Source organism: Tiliqua scincoides, chromosome 3 (assembly GCF_035046505.1).
Source record: "Tiliqua scincoides isolate rTilSci1 chromosome 3, rTilSci1.hap2, whole genome shotgun sequence".
Classification (NCBI taxonomy): Eukaryota; Metazoa; Chordata; class Lepidosauria; order Squamata; family Scincidae; genus Tiliqua; species Tiliqua scincoides.
The window spans coordinates 177,144,989-177,165,034 of NC_089823.1; the positions used below are offsets into that span (position 1 = coordinate 177,144,989).

Consider the following 20,046-nt stretch of genomic DNA (forward strand, 5'->3'; position numbering starts at 1 on the left):
AAGGACTGGGTTGTGACAGCCCAATCCTATGCCCAATCTACTCAAACCCATTAGTGTCAGTGGGGCTTACTCCCAGGAAAGAGTGAAGAGGATGGCAGCCTCACAGCCCAATCCTATGCACGTCTACTCAGACCCATTAGCGTCAGTGGGGCTTACTCCCAGGAAAGCGTGGAGAGGATGGCAGCCTCACGGCCCAATCCTAGGCATGTCTACTCAGAAGTAAGGCCCATTAGAGTCAGCGGGGCTTACTCCCAGGAAAGTGTGGATAGGGTTGGGCTGAGACTCGGGAAGGTGAAGCTGTACTTGGTCTCTACGGAAATCAATTGAAAGCAGCCCAGAGTTCTTTGAACAAGCTTGCAAAACTCCTGGCGTTTGACTCTAGTGTCATGGCGCCGCAGGCAGCATGGCGTTCTAAACACTACAACTCCCATAACGTCCCGCGCGACACGGTCCGCCCTGCGGCGTCGGGTGGCTGTCTGAAAACGTCGTGCTCGCGGGGTCGCTTTACGGCAGAAGGTTGAATCCGCTTCCGGTCGCCTGCCCAAAGCACCGGGGCTGTCGTCGCTGCCCGTAGCCCGGAGACGGGATGGGAGGAAGGCGGTCGTGACGCCCCCTCGCTCCTTCCCTCCCCCTCCGTGCCGAGCGCAGCGGCTCCCCGGGCCTCGGATGGAGGAGGAGAGCATGGAGGAGGAGGGGGGCGGCGGCTGCGAGGCCTTCATGGACGACCAGAACCACAACCGCTGGGAGGCGGGCTTCGGGCAGCAGCCTCGTCCCGCCTCTCCCGGGGAGCCCCACGGGCACAGGGACGAGCCGGGCGCCCCGGAGCAGCTGCGCCTCCAGCTAGGCTCCGACGCCGCCCACGGGCCGGGCAAGTGCTGCGAGCCTGCGCCGGGCAAGGGGGCCGCCGCCGGAATCAACCTCAACATCAACGCCTCCGCCTCCAAGTTCTGTGAGTGGCGCCTCTGCCTGGCGGCTCGGTCGGGGCTCCGGCCTGGCTGCCCCCCAGACCCCCCAGAGGCCTTGGCCACACCGTTCACCTCACACACACACACAGCCTGGCTCCCACAAGGCAACCCCAGAGGCCTTGGCCACGCCGTTCACCCCCACATACATATGCAGACACACACACACACACAACCTGGCTCCCCCAAGCCCCCCCCAGGCCTTGGCCACACTGTTCACCACACACACACACAGCCTGGCTCCCCAAGGCCCCCCCAGAGGCCTTGGCCACCCTTTTCACCCCACACACATACACAGACGCGCACGTGCACAGCCTGGCTCCCCCAAGGCCCCCCCAGAGGCCTTGGCCACACCGTTCACCTCACACACACACACAACCTGGCTCCCCCAAGCCCCCCCCAGGCCTTGGCCACACTGTTCACCACACACACACACAGCCTGGCTCCCCAAGGCCCCCCCCAGAGGCCTTGGCCACCCTGTTCACCCCACACACATACACAGACGCGCACGTGCACAGCCTGGCTCCCCCAAGGCCCCCCCAGAGGCCTTGGCCACACCGTTCACCCCCACACATACACAGACACACAGCCTGGCTCCCCCAAGGCCCCCCCAGAGACCTTGGCCATGCTGTTCACCCCCCCCCCCACACACACACACGCAGACACACACACACACAACCTGGCTTCCCCAAGGCCCCCCCCCCCAGAGGCCTTGGCCACACTGTTCACCACACACGCAGCTTGGGTCCCCCAAGGCCCCCCCCCAGAGGCCTTGGCCACACCGTTCACCCCCACACACAGACACACAGCCTGGCTCCCCCAAGGCCCCCCCAGAGGCCTTGGCCACACCGTTCACCCACATACACAGACACAGTCTGGCTCCCCCAAGGCCCCCCCAGAGTCCTTGGCCACACCATTTACCCCCACACACATACACAGACACACACACATAGCCTGGCTCCCCCAAGGCCCCCCCAGAGGCACAGAGTGGCCTGTTGCCATAGTCACCCCACACACCCCTTTGCTTCTGCCTGGCAAAGTAGGGCCAGGCAGGGGTTAGGTTTATTACTGCTGCTGCTGCTTCTTCTCTGGAGAATGTTGCCCTATCATTTTTAGTTGCTGATGCTACGCCTGCCTAGCTACACCCACCCCAATCCCCCAAAGTGGCCAGTTGCCATAATCACCCCGTACACACACACACACACCCCTTTGCTTCTGCCTGGTGAAGTGGGGCCAGGGGGGTAGGATTATTACTGTTTCTTCTTCTCTGGAGAATGTTGCACTATAACTTTTAGTCACTGATGCTTGTTGTTCAGTCGTGTCTAACGCTTCGTGACCCCATAGACCACAGCACGCCAGGCCCTCTCCCCTTCAGGAGTGTGTCCAAATTCATGTTCATTTCCTTTGTGACACTATCTAAACATCTCATCCTCTGCTGTCCCCTTCTCCTTTTGCCTTCAGTTTTTCCCAGCATCACGGTCTCTTCTAAAGAGTCCTCCCTTCTCATGAGATGACCAAAGTATTTCAGCTTCAGCATCTGTCCTTCCAATGAACAGTCAGGGTTGATTTCCTGTAGGATTGATAAGAACATAAGAACAGCCCCACTGGATCAGGCCATAGGCCCATCTAGTCCAGCTTCCTGTATCTCACAGCGGCCCACCAAATGCCCCAGGGAGCACACCAGATAACAAGAGACCTCATCCTGGTGCCCTCCCCTGCATATGGCATTCTGACATAACCCATTTCTAAAATCAGGAGGTTGCGCATACACATCATGGCTTGTACCCAATAATGGATTTTTCCTCCAGAAACTTGTCCAATCCCCTTTTAAAGGCATCTAGGCTAGACGCCAGCACCACATCCTGTGGCAAGGAGTTCCACAGACCGACCACACGCTGAGTAAAGAAATATTTTCTTTTGTCTGTCCTAACCCGCCCAACACTCAATTTTAGTGGATGTCCCCTGGTTCTGGTATTATGTGAGAGTGTAAAGAGCATCTCCCTATCCACTCTGTCCATCCCCTGCATAATTTTGTATGTCTCAATCATGTCCCCCCTCAAGCGTCTCTTTTCTAGGCTGAAGAGGCCCAAACGCCGTAGCCTTTCCTCATAAGGAAGGTGCCCCAGCCCCGTAATCATCTTAGTCGCTCTCTTTTGCACCTTTTCCATTTCCACTATGTCTTTTTTGAGATGCGGCGACCAGAACTGGACACAATACTCCAGGTGTGGCCTTACCATCGATTTGTACAACGGCATTATAATACTAGCCGTTTTGTTCTCAATACCCTTCCTAATGATCCCAAGCATAGAATTGGCCTTCTTCACTGCCGCCGCACATTGGGTCGACACTTTCATCGACCAGTCCACCACCACCCCAAGATCTCTCTCCTGATCTGTCACAGACAGCTCAGAACCCATCAGCCTATATGTGAAGTTTTGATTTTTTGCCCCAATGTGCATGACTTTACACTTACTGACATTGAAACGCATCTGCCATTTTGCTGCCCATTCTGCCAGTCTGGAGAGATCCTTCTGGAGCTCCTCACAATCACTTCTGGTCTTTACCACTCGGAAAAGTTTGGTGTCGTCTGCAAACTTAGCCACTTCACTGCTCAACCCTGTCTCCAGGTCATTTATGAAGAGGTTGAAAAGCACCGGTCCCAGGACAGATCCTTGGGGCACACCACTTTTCACCTCCCTCCATTGTGAAAATTGCCCATTGACACCCACTCTCTGCTTCCTGGCCTCCAACCAGTTCTCAATCCATGAGAGGACCTGTCCTCTAATTCCCTGACTGTGGAGTTTTTTTCAGTAGCCTTTGGTGAGGGACCATGTCAAATGCCTTCTGAAAGTCCAGATATATAATGTCCACGGGTTGTCCCGATGGATTTGATCTCCTTGCCGTCCAGGGAACTCTCAAAAGTCTTCTCCAACACCATAATTCAAAAGCGCCTATTCTTCATTGCTCAGCCCTCCTTATGGTCCAAGCTCTCACAGCCATACATTACTACTTGGAAAGCCATAGCTTTGACTATATGGTCCTTTGTTGACATGGTGATGTCTTGGCTTTTCATTAAGTTGTCTAGGCTTACCATAGCTTTGCTCCCAAGAAGCAAGTGTCTTTTAATTTCCTGGCTGCAAGTTCCATCTGCCGTGGTCTTGGAGCCCAAGAAGATGAACTCTGCCACAGCTTCCATTTCTTCCCCTTCTATGTGCCATGAGGTGATGGGATGCCATGGTCTTAGTTTTTTTAATGTTAAGTTTCAAGCCACATTTTGCACTTTCCTCTTTCACCTTCATCAAGATGTTCACTGATGCTACACCTACCCAAATCCCCCAAAGTGGCCACTTGCTGCAACCACTGCGTGCATGCACACACACACTTTTGCTTCTGCCTGGCAAAGGGGCTGGGCAGGATGTAGAATTATTACTGTTTCTTCTTCTTTGGAGAACGTTGCCGTATAACTTTTAGTCACTGATGCTGCACCTTTGTTGGTTGATGCTGTCTTGGTAGTTGTTCATGAGATTGGTATATTGCAGGGAACGTCCATCTAAAACTCTATCTGATGTGTTGATGGATGAGTAGTTGTGGAGGATTGTAGCTGCCCCCTCTGAAAAAACATGTTTGTGTGCAAGTTAGAGACTTGTGTCATATGACTGTCCCTTAGATGCAATAAGGTCTTCACTTGACAGTGGTTGCTCATGTGTACAGGTCTGCTGTTTCCCTGACCATGATATCAGCATTAATTTGAATCAAATATGGCTATTGGCTTTGGGGGTTGCACTGATCTTTTAGAGGGCCCAATCATATCCAACTTTCCAGTGCTGATGCAGCCACAATGCATTCCCAAGGTAAGGGAACAAACCTTCCCTTACCATGCAAAGGTCTTCATGACTGCCCCCCCCAGCACAGGATGCAGCACGCACTCTGTTGGCATGGTTGCATCAGCACTGGAAAGTTGTATGAGATTTGGCCCTATGACACAGACTAGATCTGCTGCATGGTGGCGGTGTGCTTGCTTATATCTTTTTGTTGTGAGATGTGAGGAGCAGCACAGAAGTTGTGGGGGGGGGAATCTGAAGTGCTTGCTTTTGAAGTACAGTACTTTCGGAATAGGTATACCAGGCTTGATGGTGGCTTATGCTTGTTTGAATGAGGAACTAGTTTGTTTAGGGAAGAGGTGCAAGCAAGTTGCCAGTTTTAGATGTGGCTTGCATGATGTGATGGAAAAACTCTTTGCCTCAGCACTGCTCTGTAGTAAGAGGATGGTAATGAAGACTTAACTTAGAAGGGCTTCCAGAAGATTTATTCAGTGTGTGCTTCTCACAGTGAGTGAGAATCTAGACATCTGATCGTTCATTGTTTTTGCAGCTTATTCACATTTCATGTGAGGTATAAAAGTGCAAGTATTTGTTTTTCGACTGAGCAGATTGATTAATTTCTTTTTGTATACTAATGAGAGCCTCTTCTTCTGCAAATGGGGTCACTTATTTTTCAGACTAGTATTTGTTTACCTGTATCTGGCATCAGTACATCATTACCCTTTAATGTTTGTATTGGAGTGGTAAGATCTGGGCATGTAACACATTAAAGTTCACTCGTAATCCATGACTTGCTTATTGAAAGAGATGTCTCAGCTTCAGTAGAACTAATTTGGAGTAAGAAGCTGTAAGGTGTAATTGCTGTTCTCTGGATTGAATGCTGTCTAAGGGCCCAATTCTGTCCAACTTTCCAGCCAATGCTGGTGTTGCAGCAATGCATCCCCAAAGAAAAGGAACAAACATTCCCTTACCTGGAGGAAGCCTCTGTGATTGCCTCCTTACCACAGGATGCAGTGCATGCCCCACTGGCATGGCTGGAAAGTTGGATAGGATTTGGCCCTAAGATAACTATTTGGTGTCAAGCAGCTATAAAGTTTCTTTAGTAAATTTATCATATGGTACTCCCTCCCCTCCTTAAAAAAAAAAAAGACAGCTTCATGCAGGTTGCTGTCCTATGTAATTTTTACTTGAGGTTAAGTGCCATTGAACATAGTTTTGAGTGTGCATGTATAGGATTCAACAGTATAGCTGAACATATAATATATTACTTGGATCAGAAAACAATTTGATAGCATTTTCCACCTTTTGAAGCATTTGGTAGTAATTATTTAATCCATTTTTGATATTTACATATGTTTCTGAGCAGGTTGATGCCATGTTCTTTATCATACTTTAGTTGAGTTCCAAGTGCAATAAAACAATATTTTCTTTGTTCTTTTAGTAATGAATGTTATAACAATAGAAGACTATAAGAGCACATATTGGCCGAAGTTGGATAGTGCCATAGATCAGCTTTTAACTCAGAGTCCTGGTGACTACATCCCTATCTCCTATGAACAAATTTACAGGTAAGGAAATATAACCTTTTATAATTCTGTTTTAAATGACTATCTTTAAAATGAGTTTTTTATTAGTTGCAGGCCTGGATGAAAGGGACATATTTAAAATGCCAATATTAAATTCTTAGGCACCAATGTGAATCCGAACATCAGATTTTTCTGTGCTTGAACAACCAGATGCATGGGATTTAAGAAGTCATTTACTTATTTGGAAGTGAAGACTAACTTATTTCAATTAAACCATCTTCAGTCTTGTTGAGAAAATTGTATATGTGAATTGTAAATTAATGCTTTAAGAACAAACCTTACCATAGCTTAGCATGGAAGGTTTCTTCACGTTTTCACCCTGTAGGTTTGATGGAAGACACTTTCAAAGGTTGTATGGCTTCATCCTTTAGTGAATCTATACCTGGGTAGCTTTGGCCAAAAGTTGCATTAAAGAGAGAAGCTACATTAAATTGTTAGGACTTTGCACTGGCTAAGCATGGTAGCTGCGTTTTTGGAGCATCTAGACTTTCATCCCATATCCTGTGAGAAGTTATCATATTGAAAAAAGAATATTTGTGTACTGAAAATGCAAAGACCATGTAGGTTAGGAATTCCTTGATGTTTTTCTCTTTAAAACTATAGGAAGTAGTTTCACATTTAAAAGTAATGGGGAGCAAACGTTATGAGTTATTTCCCTGTATATGCCCAGAAGCCATGTTGCATAGCTTCTATTCTACTATTGGTGAAAACCTCAGCATATTTTGCCAGTGTGGGCTATGTCTCTGCAGAACCTTGCTTGTCTTTCAGCTGGTGCATTTATAACTGGATTGTTGGGATTTGACTCCAGCCTAGAGACGTAAAATTTCTGGGAATTTTAAAGTCATTAAATTTTGGGAGGGCACCAGGATGCAGGTCTCTTGCTTATCTTGTGTGCTCCCTGGGGCATTTGGTGGGCCACTGTGAGATACAGGTAGCTGGACTAGATGGGCCTATGGCTTGATCCAGCAGGGTTGTTCTTATGTTCTTATGTCATTGGGGTGGGGAGCATAATGGAAAAATACGTAATGTTTCCTTATAAATTGCTTTGATACTTTAAGAACATATAATGCATTATACATATTGTAGCACAGAAAATTCTACTGTTTGTTATACATCAAATGTAATCGTATGAATGCCTGTGTTCAAATAATTACAAATACAGGGTGACCCAAAAAAAAACAGAACCCATAAAAAATTTATGAAATCCTAAAAAGGTCCAGTAAATTTCAAAATGTTTTTTTCTTGGTTGACCAAGACATATTGGGGAAGATTATTGTTCCAATATTTCATGGGGAAGGCCGTGCAGTGGGTGGGCGGGCGGGCCTGTGGGCAGGCCACGACCGAGCAGGAGGTGGGCCAGGATTCGGCACTTTTGCTGGATCCTAACTCCAGTCCCGGGCAACCCAAAGCAGCTCCGGGCTGCTCAGATCTGCACCACCTCTTTAGGTGGCACAGATCCGAGTAGCCCCATTGAGGCTGCTATAGCATTACCCAGGGTAAGGGGAATGAATTCCTCTTACCCCATGCAAAGCTGTCAGCAACTCCAACCCTGCGCTGGATATGGGGAAAGCCAGCTGGCCTCCCTTTTCCAGTGCAGGTTAGAATTGGGCTCCCCATTAACCAGAAATTTTGCCCACCACCTCAGGCAGGTGGAAGGTGAACTCCTACCAAAGTATTGGTTAAGCAAGCCTCCCAGGCACTTACTTGACAGGGCTCCCTCTTTGGTGTGTTTCACCCACTTCTTCACTAGGGCCCTCTAGGAACAGAGATGTTTCACTTCCTTCTTTATGTGATTCTGATCAGGAAGGAAATGAATGTCTCTGTTCCTCAAGGCCCTTGTGAAGATAGGAGGCGGATGGAATGCACCACCAATGGAGCCCTGTCAGGTAAATGATGTAGCAGAGGGAGGTCTGTGAAAGCAATAAGGCACTTGTAAAAGCTGTGTTAAACCGCATATTTGGGCACTAGGTAACCCCCATTTCCCAGATAACATGGCCTTTTCTGTATATCTTTAATGACTGATTCAAATAGCATTAGTAGCTCCAGTTTTAATGGTTACTGTATTGGAAGTATCATAGGTAATGTGCTAGGTACATCTCATGCAATTTGCAGCACATTGCAGAAGTGGCACATTGAAATGGAAGAGCTGAGGTATATGTGCTAGATACCTTTATCAAGTTGATATGACCCATCTGTAAACTGACTTCTTGATCATTGTGCAGTATGGTGATTGTAAGCAGTGCACCAAGAATATTGCAGATTTTTATCAGATAAAATGCTCTGTTTCTTCATCTTAGAGCAGTTCAACTTGTTAGTATCTTCAGAATGCAGTAGTTGAATCATCTATACCTATACAATTCTGGGGAATATTCAAGCACTCCTTGAGTGTCAAGACTAGCAATTTATCAAGAGTTTTTGATTCAATATATTTATATGCCACCTTTTCCTAAAATGTCTGAAGAAACTTAAACAAGTACAAAAACATGAAGTACATAAATCACATTAAAAACATATAACACCATAGCAACAGGAAATGAGGAATCCAGTTTAAAACCTGTAACTCTAATAAAACACTTTAAAACCTGAATGAATGAAACTGTCATTTCATGATGCTTTGGGGGGGCATAGAACAAAACATAAAGATCTTAAAGTACAGGCAGGTTGTACAGGCCTGTACAGATCTTAAAATACAGTCAGGTTGACTCATGACACTTCCTTTAAGATATGGAATGAGGGCAGATGGAGAGTTTCTTCAAGTGATTGGTAGCTGGATGGTTCTGTCATTGGTAGATATTGAACAAGTCTTGGTCTTAGCGGATAGGGTTGTAGGCCAGTGGTAGAGCACATGCTTTGCAGGCAAAAAGTCCCAGATGCAATTACTGGCATTTCCAGGTAGGGATGGGAAATAACTAGGAGAGTCACTACCAGGCAGTATTGATCCTACTGAACTAGCCAGACCAATCATTTGGCCCTGTGTAAGGCAACTTCATCTGTCCCTCCAATGTTGGTTTGTGATATTGATTTCTCTTTCTCAGAATAGACTCTTCGGTTGGCATTTAAGCCCTCAATAAAATGGCAGCATATCACTCAAAAATGGTGTTGTTTTGGAGGACCCTGTATATGTGAACAGTAGTTTTGGCAGAATACCCTTGGTGTTGCAACTTCTGTTTGTAGCTGTGGTATTCTTTCCACCTTGCTAAATACGTAGGAAGGGGATCTCCTGTGGTAATTGGGGTACATGTCTCTATGCAACTGCTACATATACAAAATTCCCTTGTGGGATCTCCATGAAGTAGGTCTGACTGAGAGGTGATTATTTGCTGAAGGCGATCCAGTGCTGTCTCTGGCTGAGTCAGATATTTGAATCATGTCTAAAGTCAGCGTTTTATCAGTTGTTGTTCTTGCAGTCATCTGATTTGCACTTCCATGTGTTCCTTTCTCCAGCCTTTCTAGTGACACGGGGAACAGAAAGTGCCTGTTTATCTGAACTAGTGTGCTGGGGTGCACCATATAAGTGCACTATCAAGAAATGTGATACCCCTACTTCCGCTGTCTTTGCTACCCTGGAAATCCAAACATGGTGGTGATAGAGAGGGAGAGACACTGTGTCTCTGCATGGAACATGGTTCAGCAAAAGTTAGTTTTGATAAAGTTCCATGTCATTGCTTTCACATGGAAGTTGGGAACCCTCTAAGTATTTGTAGGGGTGACCGCAGTGGCATTGCAGCGATTGCACCACTGCTGTGACCAATGGGTTTCATAATGTGCGGGGGAGGGTAGCTCTGGTCCTCCACTAGTGCAAGGGTCTTGCAGCATTGCAAACCGGAAATGGATTGCAATCAGATCAAGGAGCTTTTCTGAGCAGCGGGGAGGCCTGCAGAGGGGGCTGTGAGCCCCTCCACTAGTCCCAGTATGTTATGAAACCCCTTGGTTGCAGCAGCACTGTGATTACTATGGTGCTGTTGCTGCCATCATTGCTTAGCCACTCCCCTTAAGGGGGAATGACCTGCTTCTGGATCCCTTGGTGGGTTGTGACCCACCAGTTTGGGAATCACTGTTCTGGTGAGTCTTGGTTGTGGTTAAGTGTAGGCTGTACTTATGATGCATATCAACTTCTAGAGATGCTGCTGCTACCTTGAGGCTCTGAGTAAAATAAAAAAGCAAAAAATGAGTAGATGGCTTTTGACTGTCCCCTTGTATCTGAAACTTTTGTGTGATTGACTTCATGATGTTAATACTAAATGCTCAAATGGGAATTTTCAATGTCCTCCATTGTACGTATGACAAACGATATTTGGTAAAGGTGTGTGTGTGTTATCATTGGCTTCTTTTTAGCAGAAAGCCCTCATGTTTATATGTCAGATGTAATCTTTACATACAGATATTTCTAAAGTATGTTGTCCTTTGGGAAAATTTTAAGAACGCTGAAATACCTGGCAGTAAGGACTTTAGATTTTTTGGCTTAGCTTAAATTGCAGTGTGTGTAACTGTACTTACAGTCTCAATGCAGGAGGTATGAATTTCTTCTGATCCTGATAAAATTAATGTGATTTGTAGTATGTTCTGATTAGAGACAACACAAGTTTTATTTCTTGCATTTTTTGTTTTTAATGCGGTTTTAGCTAGTTTTTAATACTGATGGGAAAGTATTTTTTTTCCTTTGAATATGGACCTTATTTTAGATGAATGTTAAAGACAGAACTCATTTTAAACTTATGATCCGGGGGCATTCAAACTAGTCACTTTTTGCACAATTTGCTACTGTTCAAGAAGGTTATGTTCCACACTACATCCTATGATTTGTTTATCCAAGCACTTGATTTTTTTGTGCAAAACCTTGTATCTTAAGAGTAAGCGTCATACCAGGAGAATAGGGGCAAGAGAGTTGATGAACTTGTAGAATACGTCTTACTATTGGCTTTAGTTAGCATTTTTGGAAGGAACAGGAATGCAAGATACCCACAAGCTGGATATCAGTAATGTAAATTCTATGCTGTATACTAAATGTGCTAGCAGGGATTAGCACAGGGAATGGGTGTGGGGACTAGCAATTGCCAATCAGAATTAGAGATGGTATTTGCAGATCCCTATGATAACAGGTATCTTTATGAGATTTCATATTTTGCATCTGAGTTTGCAGCTGTGTTCACTGGGAAAGCTGAAAGGCAAAAGTTAGTATAGCTTTCACAAACACACAAAACGAATAGAAAAATCTGACTGTGGGAAGAATATTGGTGAATAATTTAGTATGGTAACTTTAATACTCTTCCTGGAAGAGAATACCTAGAGCAGGGCTTCTCAAACTAGGGCGTCACAATGCCCCAGCCAGAGGGCCCTGGACTCTGCCCCCTTAAGGGACTGAGGCAGGGGGGAGGCAGCGACGCGATCCCCAGGATCGCATTGCTAAGAGGGGATGCAGGGACTGGCATGGACTTACCAGTCCTTGCAGCAGCCTCCCGGGGGAGCGGGCAGCCCTACGTGACCGACTGCCGGGCTCCCTAGCTTTCAGAAAGTGAAAGTGGAGCGGTCGCACTCCACTTCCAGTTTTGCGGAGGCAGAGCGGGATCACTCTGCTTTTATTTTCTGAAGGCTGGGGAGTCCTGCAGATGGTCGCGCAGGTCTCCCTGCACCCCCGGGAGGCTGCTGCAGGGACTGGTAAGTGCATGCCAGTCCCTGCACCCCTGTTAGCGATGCGATGCTGGGGATCGTGTCACTGTCTTCCCTGTTCCCCCGCAAAGACTGACCTAGAGTATTGTTGACATAAATTCACATTTTCAGCAATATCAAATCCCTTTCAAAATGGAGTTAACCATAGAGTTTGTGTGACTGGATGAAGTCTAAGAAAATATTGCTTGATTAACTGATCCTAGACAATGGGAACTGTGCTCATATGGAGAGAGAACTAGTCTGTGGTAACTGATTCTGTATAGTGATTTCACACAGCTGAGCTCTCCAATAATAATTGCAGTCATTATTTGTAAAGTGGCCTTATATTAATTTTTCAAAGACTGTTGGGTTCTCTGTGGGGAATACAGATTTGCTGCCTGTTTGACAGTGGGATCCTTAATCTTTAGAATGAATATTGCTGTAGTTTCATCTTAATATTTGTTGCCAGATTTTTTTCTGCCTTTTCTTGTTTTCCCCCTATACTGCAAACTGTTGTCAATTCATCACTGTTCCTGTATTTATTTCTGCAGTTGTGTGTATAAATGTGTGTGCCAGCAGCATTCGGAACAGATGTATAGTGACCTAATAAAAAAGATAACTAACCACTTAGAGAGAGTCTCAAAGGAGCTGCAGGTAAGAAGCTGCACAATTTTGTTTTCCTGGGATTTGGCATTTTATTGGGAGTAGCGTACCAATGATCATTTGGAGGGATTGTTATCACAACCTGTTAGCTTTGCAGAATTCCATTAATCTTGGTTTATACTGAGACTCAGCCTAATTGTATTATCCAGGATAATGCTTGTGAATGGAAGGTTCCTCTGAGACCAGAAGGAGTGTTCCATTTTCGCAGAGGGCTCCTACCATTCATGGAGTGTGCTTCCATTCACAGAAGTGTTGTTCTGAATGCTTCCTGGTGTTCCAGATCACTTCCTTTCTAGGAAAAGTCAGATTTTGTCATGGTTATTTAGGGTGTGTTTTCCAAATGCCGTTATTTCTCAAAAGTTGAAGTGTTCCTCAGTCTTAAGTACAGTACATTTGGATATATAATGTAAAGGGATAAAGAACCATTGTAGTTAGTGAAGAACGTGCCTGCTGGGGACAGATTTGTGTATTTGAATATTTAGAACTGTCCTGTGTAAGCCCTGGATTACATGGTAAGCCCTGGCTAAACACAAATGAATTATTTCAAATTTTTACATCAATAGGGCATGAATGAAATGCATCTAAATTCTTCTCTTTTGAAATTTGTCCCAAATCCATCTCAGAACTCCTTATTTTGTTAATCAGAGTCAACCTCATAAATGTTCTCAAGTTATTGGCACAAACTTGTTTTGAATTCACCATGCTATTCAAACATACCTGTGTTTTTTGTGGCTGCATAGTCAGCTTAAAAGAAGGCCCCCCCCATTTTTACAAATATTTCTGTGCCTGTTCACTTTTAGTTCTTAACTGGCCTTAGGTGATGGGTCAAGCAGCTCTTTATAATGCCAGAACCCTGAGCTGTGAATGTTTTAAATATTACTGTCGTGACCTAAATATGAAGCGATGCTTATGTTTCTGAAAAAGTTAGGCAACATGATGCAAATGAGAATTATGTTCACAGAACAAGCATCAGAGCTAAGGGTGAGCTGAAATTTTGTTGATCACAAACCTTCATTCTCCTTGTCTGCCCTTCACTGTCCATGGTAGTACAACATCATGTTTGTGTCCCACCCTGCTTTTGTTACTTTTTCTAATTGTTGATGTTAACTCTGAATGTGCATGTAGAAAATTTAGTTACTTCATGAAGGTTTATTTTTAAATCGGCAGCAACTAATAAATCTCAGGAGTTTAGCTAACAAGGCAAGAAAAACGTACATTTTTGCTGTGCTGTGTGTTTTGTGTATGGAAATGCATTGTGCATATGTATGTAAGGTGCACTTGTTGCCAGTTTCTGGAGGTCCTTGATCAAAAATATTTTAATGGAAAGCACAGCAGTACTTTCAGGTAGGGAGTTACCTTTCCTGCACTATAGCTTAGGCTCACCTGCAAATATGGCTTTCTTTACACCCCATTGTCATCTCCATTTTTCAGATCAGGAAGTCTTGGAAGGCTTTTCTATTTAGTAGTTTTATCAGTCAACAGCTCTTCCACTCCAGATATGTTTTTTTTCCCCCTAGCATCAATTATGTCAGGATTTAAATTCTTCACTTACATTTTGCGTGTATGTTTGGAAGTGGGAGGGATGGCATTTCTGAATTTTGAGACTGTGGTAATGAGATCACTGGGCGTCTCTTCTTCATGCTCTGTCACCAACACACTTATGGTACATTTTTTATGGTTTGTAAGGTGCCTTGGTAGTCTTTTGAAAAGTGATATGTAGGAATATACCAAGTCAGTTCACTCTGATCTCACTGGAAAGTACCAAAGCTGGTGAGAGATATGATCTCTGTTTCCATGTATCTGAAGGTTTCATGCAATTCACATTTCTTTAAAGCAGTGGTTTGCAAATTGTGGGTCCAAGATCCTCAAGTGTTTTGTGGATCATGACCCAATTTTTGGTGGTTTGCAAAACTGACAAGGCAGATTAGGTTATGTGCACTAACGATTAAAAAAGCTGCTACGGGGGGCGGGGGCACTGCTGCCCAATCACCATTATAGCCACATCCCTTGGCATCAACCTCTAGGACCTCTAAAAAGTTTTAGAACCATTGCTTTATAAAGTTTTGGCAAGGAAGTGATTTAAAGGTCAGCATTATTCATAGTTTAGTTCTCTTAGTGTGGCAGTTGTTACAATATTTTTTATTTATCTCATCTCAATTTCCATTATGTTATCTTGCTTTTACATAATTAACGTAAATGTTTGCTAACCAATTAATGGCCATAAATTTACCCAGAAAAAAATGCCTCCAATGAACAGGCATAAAAAAGAGAGAAGTAGTACTTATACCACGTCTCAAACCTTTAACCAAATTTTAGCATAACAGTGTTGTAAGATTAGCATGTTCCAAGCAAGACATAAGACCATTCATTTCTGGAAAAGAGTATAGAACCGTGATTTTCAACCTTTTTCATCTCGCAGCACACTGACAAGGCACTAAAATGGTTAAGGCACACCACCAGGTTTTTGACAGTTGACAAGGCACACCATGCTGCCAATGGGGGCTCACATCTCCCATTGGCCCTATTAATAAATGACCTTCCCGCAAATTACTGTGGCACACTTGAGGACCACTCACGGCACACCAGTGTGCCACGGCACAGTGGTTGAAAACGGCTGCTATAGAATAATGCACAAACTCATTTATAAATGAATTTATTGTCTTGTGGTCTTCCCTTGTATTAATGTAACAAGAACTATATTCCATAATTTGCTTCATCATTCAGTTGATGGATCTGTATTTTTCCAGTGCTTATAAGCATGTGGCCATCAAGAGATATGTTACCAGTTTTAAATCTTCTGATGGTCTGTTGCTTGTATCTTTATGTGCATATCTTTATGCTAGCATTGCTGGTTCCCAAGAAAGCGCAAACTTGCCTTATGGTATGTTTGCAACTCTCAAAAGCTGGTGCAGGAAGGGCCTGCACCGGCTCAGTGCACAATCGTTAGGATTGTGCTGTAAAAGGCATACTACTCCTGATAATTATCTTTCAGTTCAGTGATGATGCAAATAGCAATAAGGAATAATGGGTAAACTTGCCTCTTTTCTCTGGAAATGCACCTGATCAGAATAAATAATATTAACTGATGTTCTTGTTGACAGTTGGCTGTAGATTAATTTATCCCATATATGGTCCTACAGGAAAGTTCTCTGTGACTTTAAGTAGTTAAGACCACTCCAAGAAGAAAATGTCTTTCAGCATCCAAACACAGTAAAGCAAATAACTTCCCCCTGATCTTAACATTATACAAGATATTTACGATATTCCAGAGATCTGAAGTTTCCAATTTTAATAAACCCTGTTTGATAGGTAGTAAATATTTTCTAATTTTCTTGATACATATCATATAATTATGCCCTGCTAACTGGGCAAGAGACACTTTTTCAAGTGTTGTTCCTCTTATGTTCAGCAGGGAGAGTGTAACTGTCCTTCACCCCAGCACAGTATCTGTTCTAGTTGCTGTTTGCTGGTGTTCTTCTGCATCTTTTTAGATTGTGAGCCCTCTTGGGACAGGGAGCCGTTTATTTATTTGATTTTGTCTGTAAACTGCTTTGTGAACGTCCTTGTTGAAAAGCGGTGTATAAATACAGTTAATTCATTATCTCTAATAAAATTCTGGTTAATGAGTTAAAAAAAAAAGTCTTCTCCTATCTGTCTAATTCAGGGGATTTGAACATCAGATCCAAGTCCTGCTGTCTTATAGCAGATGAATGTTTAGACTTGTGTTTGAGATCAGCCATCATCAGTTCTACATTAAATTTCTGAAACATTGCACCTAGTATTAGTACAAAGTTCCCTTAATGTTGCTTCATGTTAAGAAGGTTTTGAACTTCACTGTGCGTACAACCCATGTGCATATTGAATTGATATGTGGGTTGCTGGGCAGTGGAATTATAATTTTTTCATATTGTTTCATAAAAGCAATTTACTACATTTAGGGCCCAATCCTATCCAATTTTCCAGCACCGGTGCAGTCGCAATGCATCTCTATATCCAGACATTTATTTTTTGTATAGAAATTTTAGAGTTTGATGTGCAAATCTCTGTTAAACCTATACTTGCAAGCACTAAGAAGCTCCTGGGTAGCCATGCTTGGAAATAAGAGACTGGACAAGGTGGATCTTTTGATCTGGTCCAGTAGAGCACTTTTAATCTTTGTCCTTACTAAGAGTTGGATCGGTGGGAGCACATGTCTGAGGGCACAATCCTAACTAGGTCTACTCAGAAGTAAGTTCTATTTTGTCCCTGTTCATGTACCTTTCTAAAGGCTCGCCAAAAAGTTGGGTGAGTGTGATTCCATGTGAGGTGTGCTCATGAAAAGAACCCCCCCCCCTTCCTTTGGCACAGCTCTTTTGCTGAAATGTTGCATCCTTATACTTATAATGGAAAAAGAGGAATGGTCACTATTAGTCTTTATACTTTTGTTTTCATGGTTAAATAACTTGCTAGGTGTACAGATCTGACAATTTCTTGCTTGGAGAAGTAAAATAATGAAGCAGACTTGCCATGTTTGTCATTAGTATGTCTTGATTTTGCAGTAAAGTCTTTAACAAATCCAGAGTGAAGGAGGTCTTTAATAAGCAGCATAGGTGTTAAAATACATAAGAAATTCAAAAGCAACTATAGATAAGTAGTGTCAGGTAACTTAATAGGTAGTTAATCCATATGATTTGCATGGTTGGCCTCTTGTAAACCTGAAGTATTTAGATCAAGGGAATCATTGCAGGCCTGATCACCCATCATTTGGCATGTGCCAACCGGAGAATGATTTTGTGAAATGAACATAGCACCACTTTCAGATATGTGAAACCACCCCTGGTGTTTTTGTCTCCTTGTGGTTGATCTTTTTATCCAACTGGTGTATGGGTCTTGACTTAACCTTACTTGTGGTTTAGTCTGGACCCTAGCATTTGTGTTGTACAAGGTTTTCTTAAGGATGGAAGGGGAATTGGGTCCAGCAGCATCCCCTTGCTCAGTATTCAAAGTGTCATTGGAGTTGCTCTTTTAGAGCTGATGCAATATTGCTCTGGTGAAACTGGTGTAGCAAGGTGGTGTTTGGCAGGGAGAAGGGTAGGAATAAGTAGGGCATAGTTGCATATGTTTGACTCTCTCAGATGGCACAAGTCACTGTAACTCTAAAGGCGTTATTCTAAATGAGTTTTTCTGAACTCATTTTGAACTCATTAATTGATGACACAGACCCTTCTTACTGAATGTACATAGAAAGGGAAGGAAAAAGCAGAATTTGGGTGGCCTCTGGCCTTTCAATTCAGAAAGTAAACAAACGCCCACCTAGTATAATTCAATAGGGATTGAGGGCAAATGATCGAGATTTTCTTTTAAAGATTAAAACAGGTATTTTTGTGGTAGCATAAGAAAATATTCTCTCTTAGTCAATGAAAGCAGTTTATTTGTAATAAATATGTATCAAAGAAATAATTAAAGACCAGAATGCAACTTTTTGTAGCCAGTGTGTTTCACACTTTCCCTGCTGCATTTACTCCAAAATGATATTACTGTGATGGAGATCAGAAGACCTTACTGCAGCATTTTTTGATGTTTCTGGTTAGAGTGCCTTTAAGAACTGACTGAGTGTATTTCTTTGTAGTGACACCTGATGGAATCCCTGCTCAAATAGTACTTCATTCCTAAGAATGCAATAACTTGTCTTTGAATCAGAATACATCTTGAATGATAGTTCAATCTAGTCCTCAAAGAACAGTGTGCGTTGGTGGTGATGATTGTATTTCCTCCATTGGTTTAGAAACATGCCAGTTTGTATGTCATGCTGTAGATGGCAGCAGAATGCTTCCACTGGCAGAATAGTGCAATTCTGTCTCCAAGTCGCATGGTTTGCTGTGCAAAATCAAAAAGTCCAAGTGCAAAACAAGCATATTTTGCCTTTGGAAAACTGAGAACTCTCTTGTCCACCAGATTATGCCTCCTAGTTTTATATATCAGTTTCATAAGGACCGTCTCTTGTATCCTCTATTCCTCTTTGTTGCATGCATCACTCACAACACATCTTGTGCAGGCAGTATCCCTCATTTTCTATACTTAATGTAACTGCTAGGTGCAAATATAAAAAGAGTTTGCTATTGTAAGTGTACACTGAGTCTATGGGAAGGAGTGCTCACAAACTGTAAATGTCACAAAACTGTGCAGGAATCCCTGGGAATGCGTGGTGATTGAATGTGCAGCACTGACTGAGGCATGCCTGGGAGTTAGCTACAGATTACGGCCAAGATTAAATGGTCTGCTGCATAATGTCTTTATAAAGTTCCATATGTATTGTTGTTGTTAACTTTATTTATATCCCGCCTTTCTTCCCACATGGACCCAAGGCGGCTTACAACAATGGTTAAAAAACATTAATTAAAAACATAATTTAAAAACAAGATAAAAACATATTTGCAAAACACATCTTAAAAACAGCAGTTAGATAAAAATGTAAAAGAGCACAGAACAGCAGTTTATAAAAGGATCCAGGCCTGTTAAAAAGATATTAAAAGATGTTTAAAATGATGTTTAAAAGGCCAGGACTCAGAAGGCTTATCTGAACAGAAGAGTCTTCAGACCTCGCTGGAAACTTTCAAGAGAGGGAGCAGTTCGTAAGTCAAGGGGGAGGGAATTCCATAGCGTTGGTGCCACTACTGAGAAGGCCCTATTTCTTGTCGCTGCCCCATGCACCTCCCTGGGTGGCAGCACTTGTAAAAAAGCCTTCTTTTTTACCTTTTTTTTACCATACTTCTGATGACCTAAGAGGACGAGCCGGATTGTATGGGAGTAGGTGATCTCTAAGATGTACATGATACTCTGCCAGTGTTTTTCTTCTAAGCTACAGTCCTCACTGTTTGATAGATGCCACACTGGAGGGACTCCTGACTCTCACGAATGGATGTTTGAAGGGTGCTGGGAGTAGGGAATGGAGGGAGGGATTGCACTAAGTCTTTATGTATGTAGAAATAACTGTGTGGCTCCCTGGATTCTGGTCTTTGTTTCTGAAACCTTAAAACCAGCCTAAATTCTGTTCTGGAGTAAATGCCATCCATCCTCTTAGTTGTGATAGAAGAAAGCTTTCAGTTACCTTTGTAGTTTTTGCTAATAATGTTAGCTCTAAATCTATTAGTGAAGCAAACACTTTTAAATTATAGCATTAATTCTACCTTCAGGGTTCTTTTCATATTCTCCTGTAAAACAGTGAATGAAATATCCTAAGCGAATAATTTTTTCAGGTCATAACCTAAAATCAATAATGTCTTAGGTCAGATGTTTTCATCATTGTTTATGATAGTGCTATTACTACCTGAGGATGGAAACTTCTTTTTTCTAAAAGGCCACTTGTTAAGACTTAGAAGGAATTTAAAT

At 43.3% G+C, this 20,046-nt stretch overlaps 1 protein-coding gene across 1 annotated transcript in view; it reads left to right on the forward strand.

Annotated features, from left to right (window-relative positions):
* Positions 1 to 527: 527 nt before the first annotated feature.
* The window catches only part of CACUL1 (CDK2 associated cullin domain 1), a 49,868-nt gene continuing 30,349 nt past the window's right edge, over positions 528 to 20,046 (forward strand). The window contains exons 1-3 of the mRNA XM_066621122.1: positions 528 to 949; positions 6,225 to 6,351; positions 12,567 to 12,669. Of these exons, the coding sequence (XP_066477219.1) occupies positions 667 to 949; positions 6,225 to 6,351; positions 12,567 to 12,669 (513 nt within the window). The 5' untranslated portion in view covers positions 528 to 666. The remainder of the gene's footprint in view (positions 950 to 6,224; positions 6,352 to 12,566; positions 12,670 to 20,046) is intronic.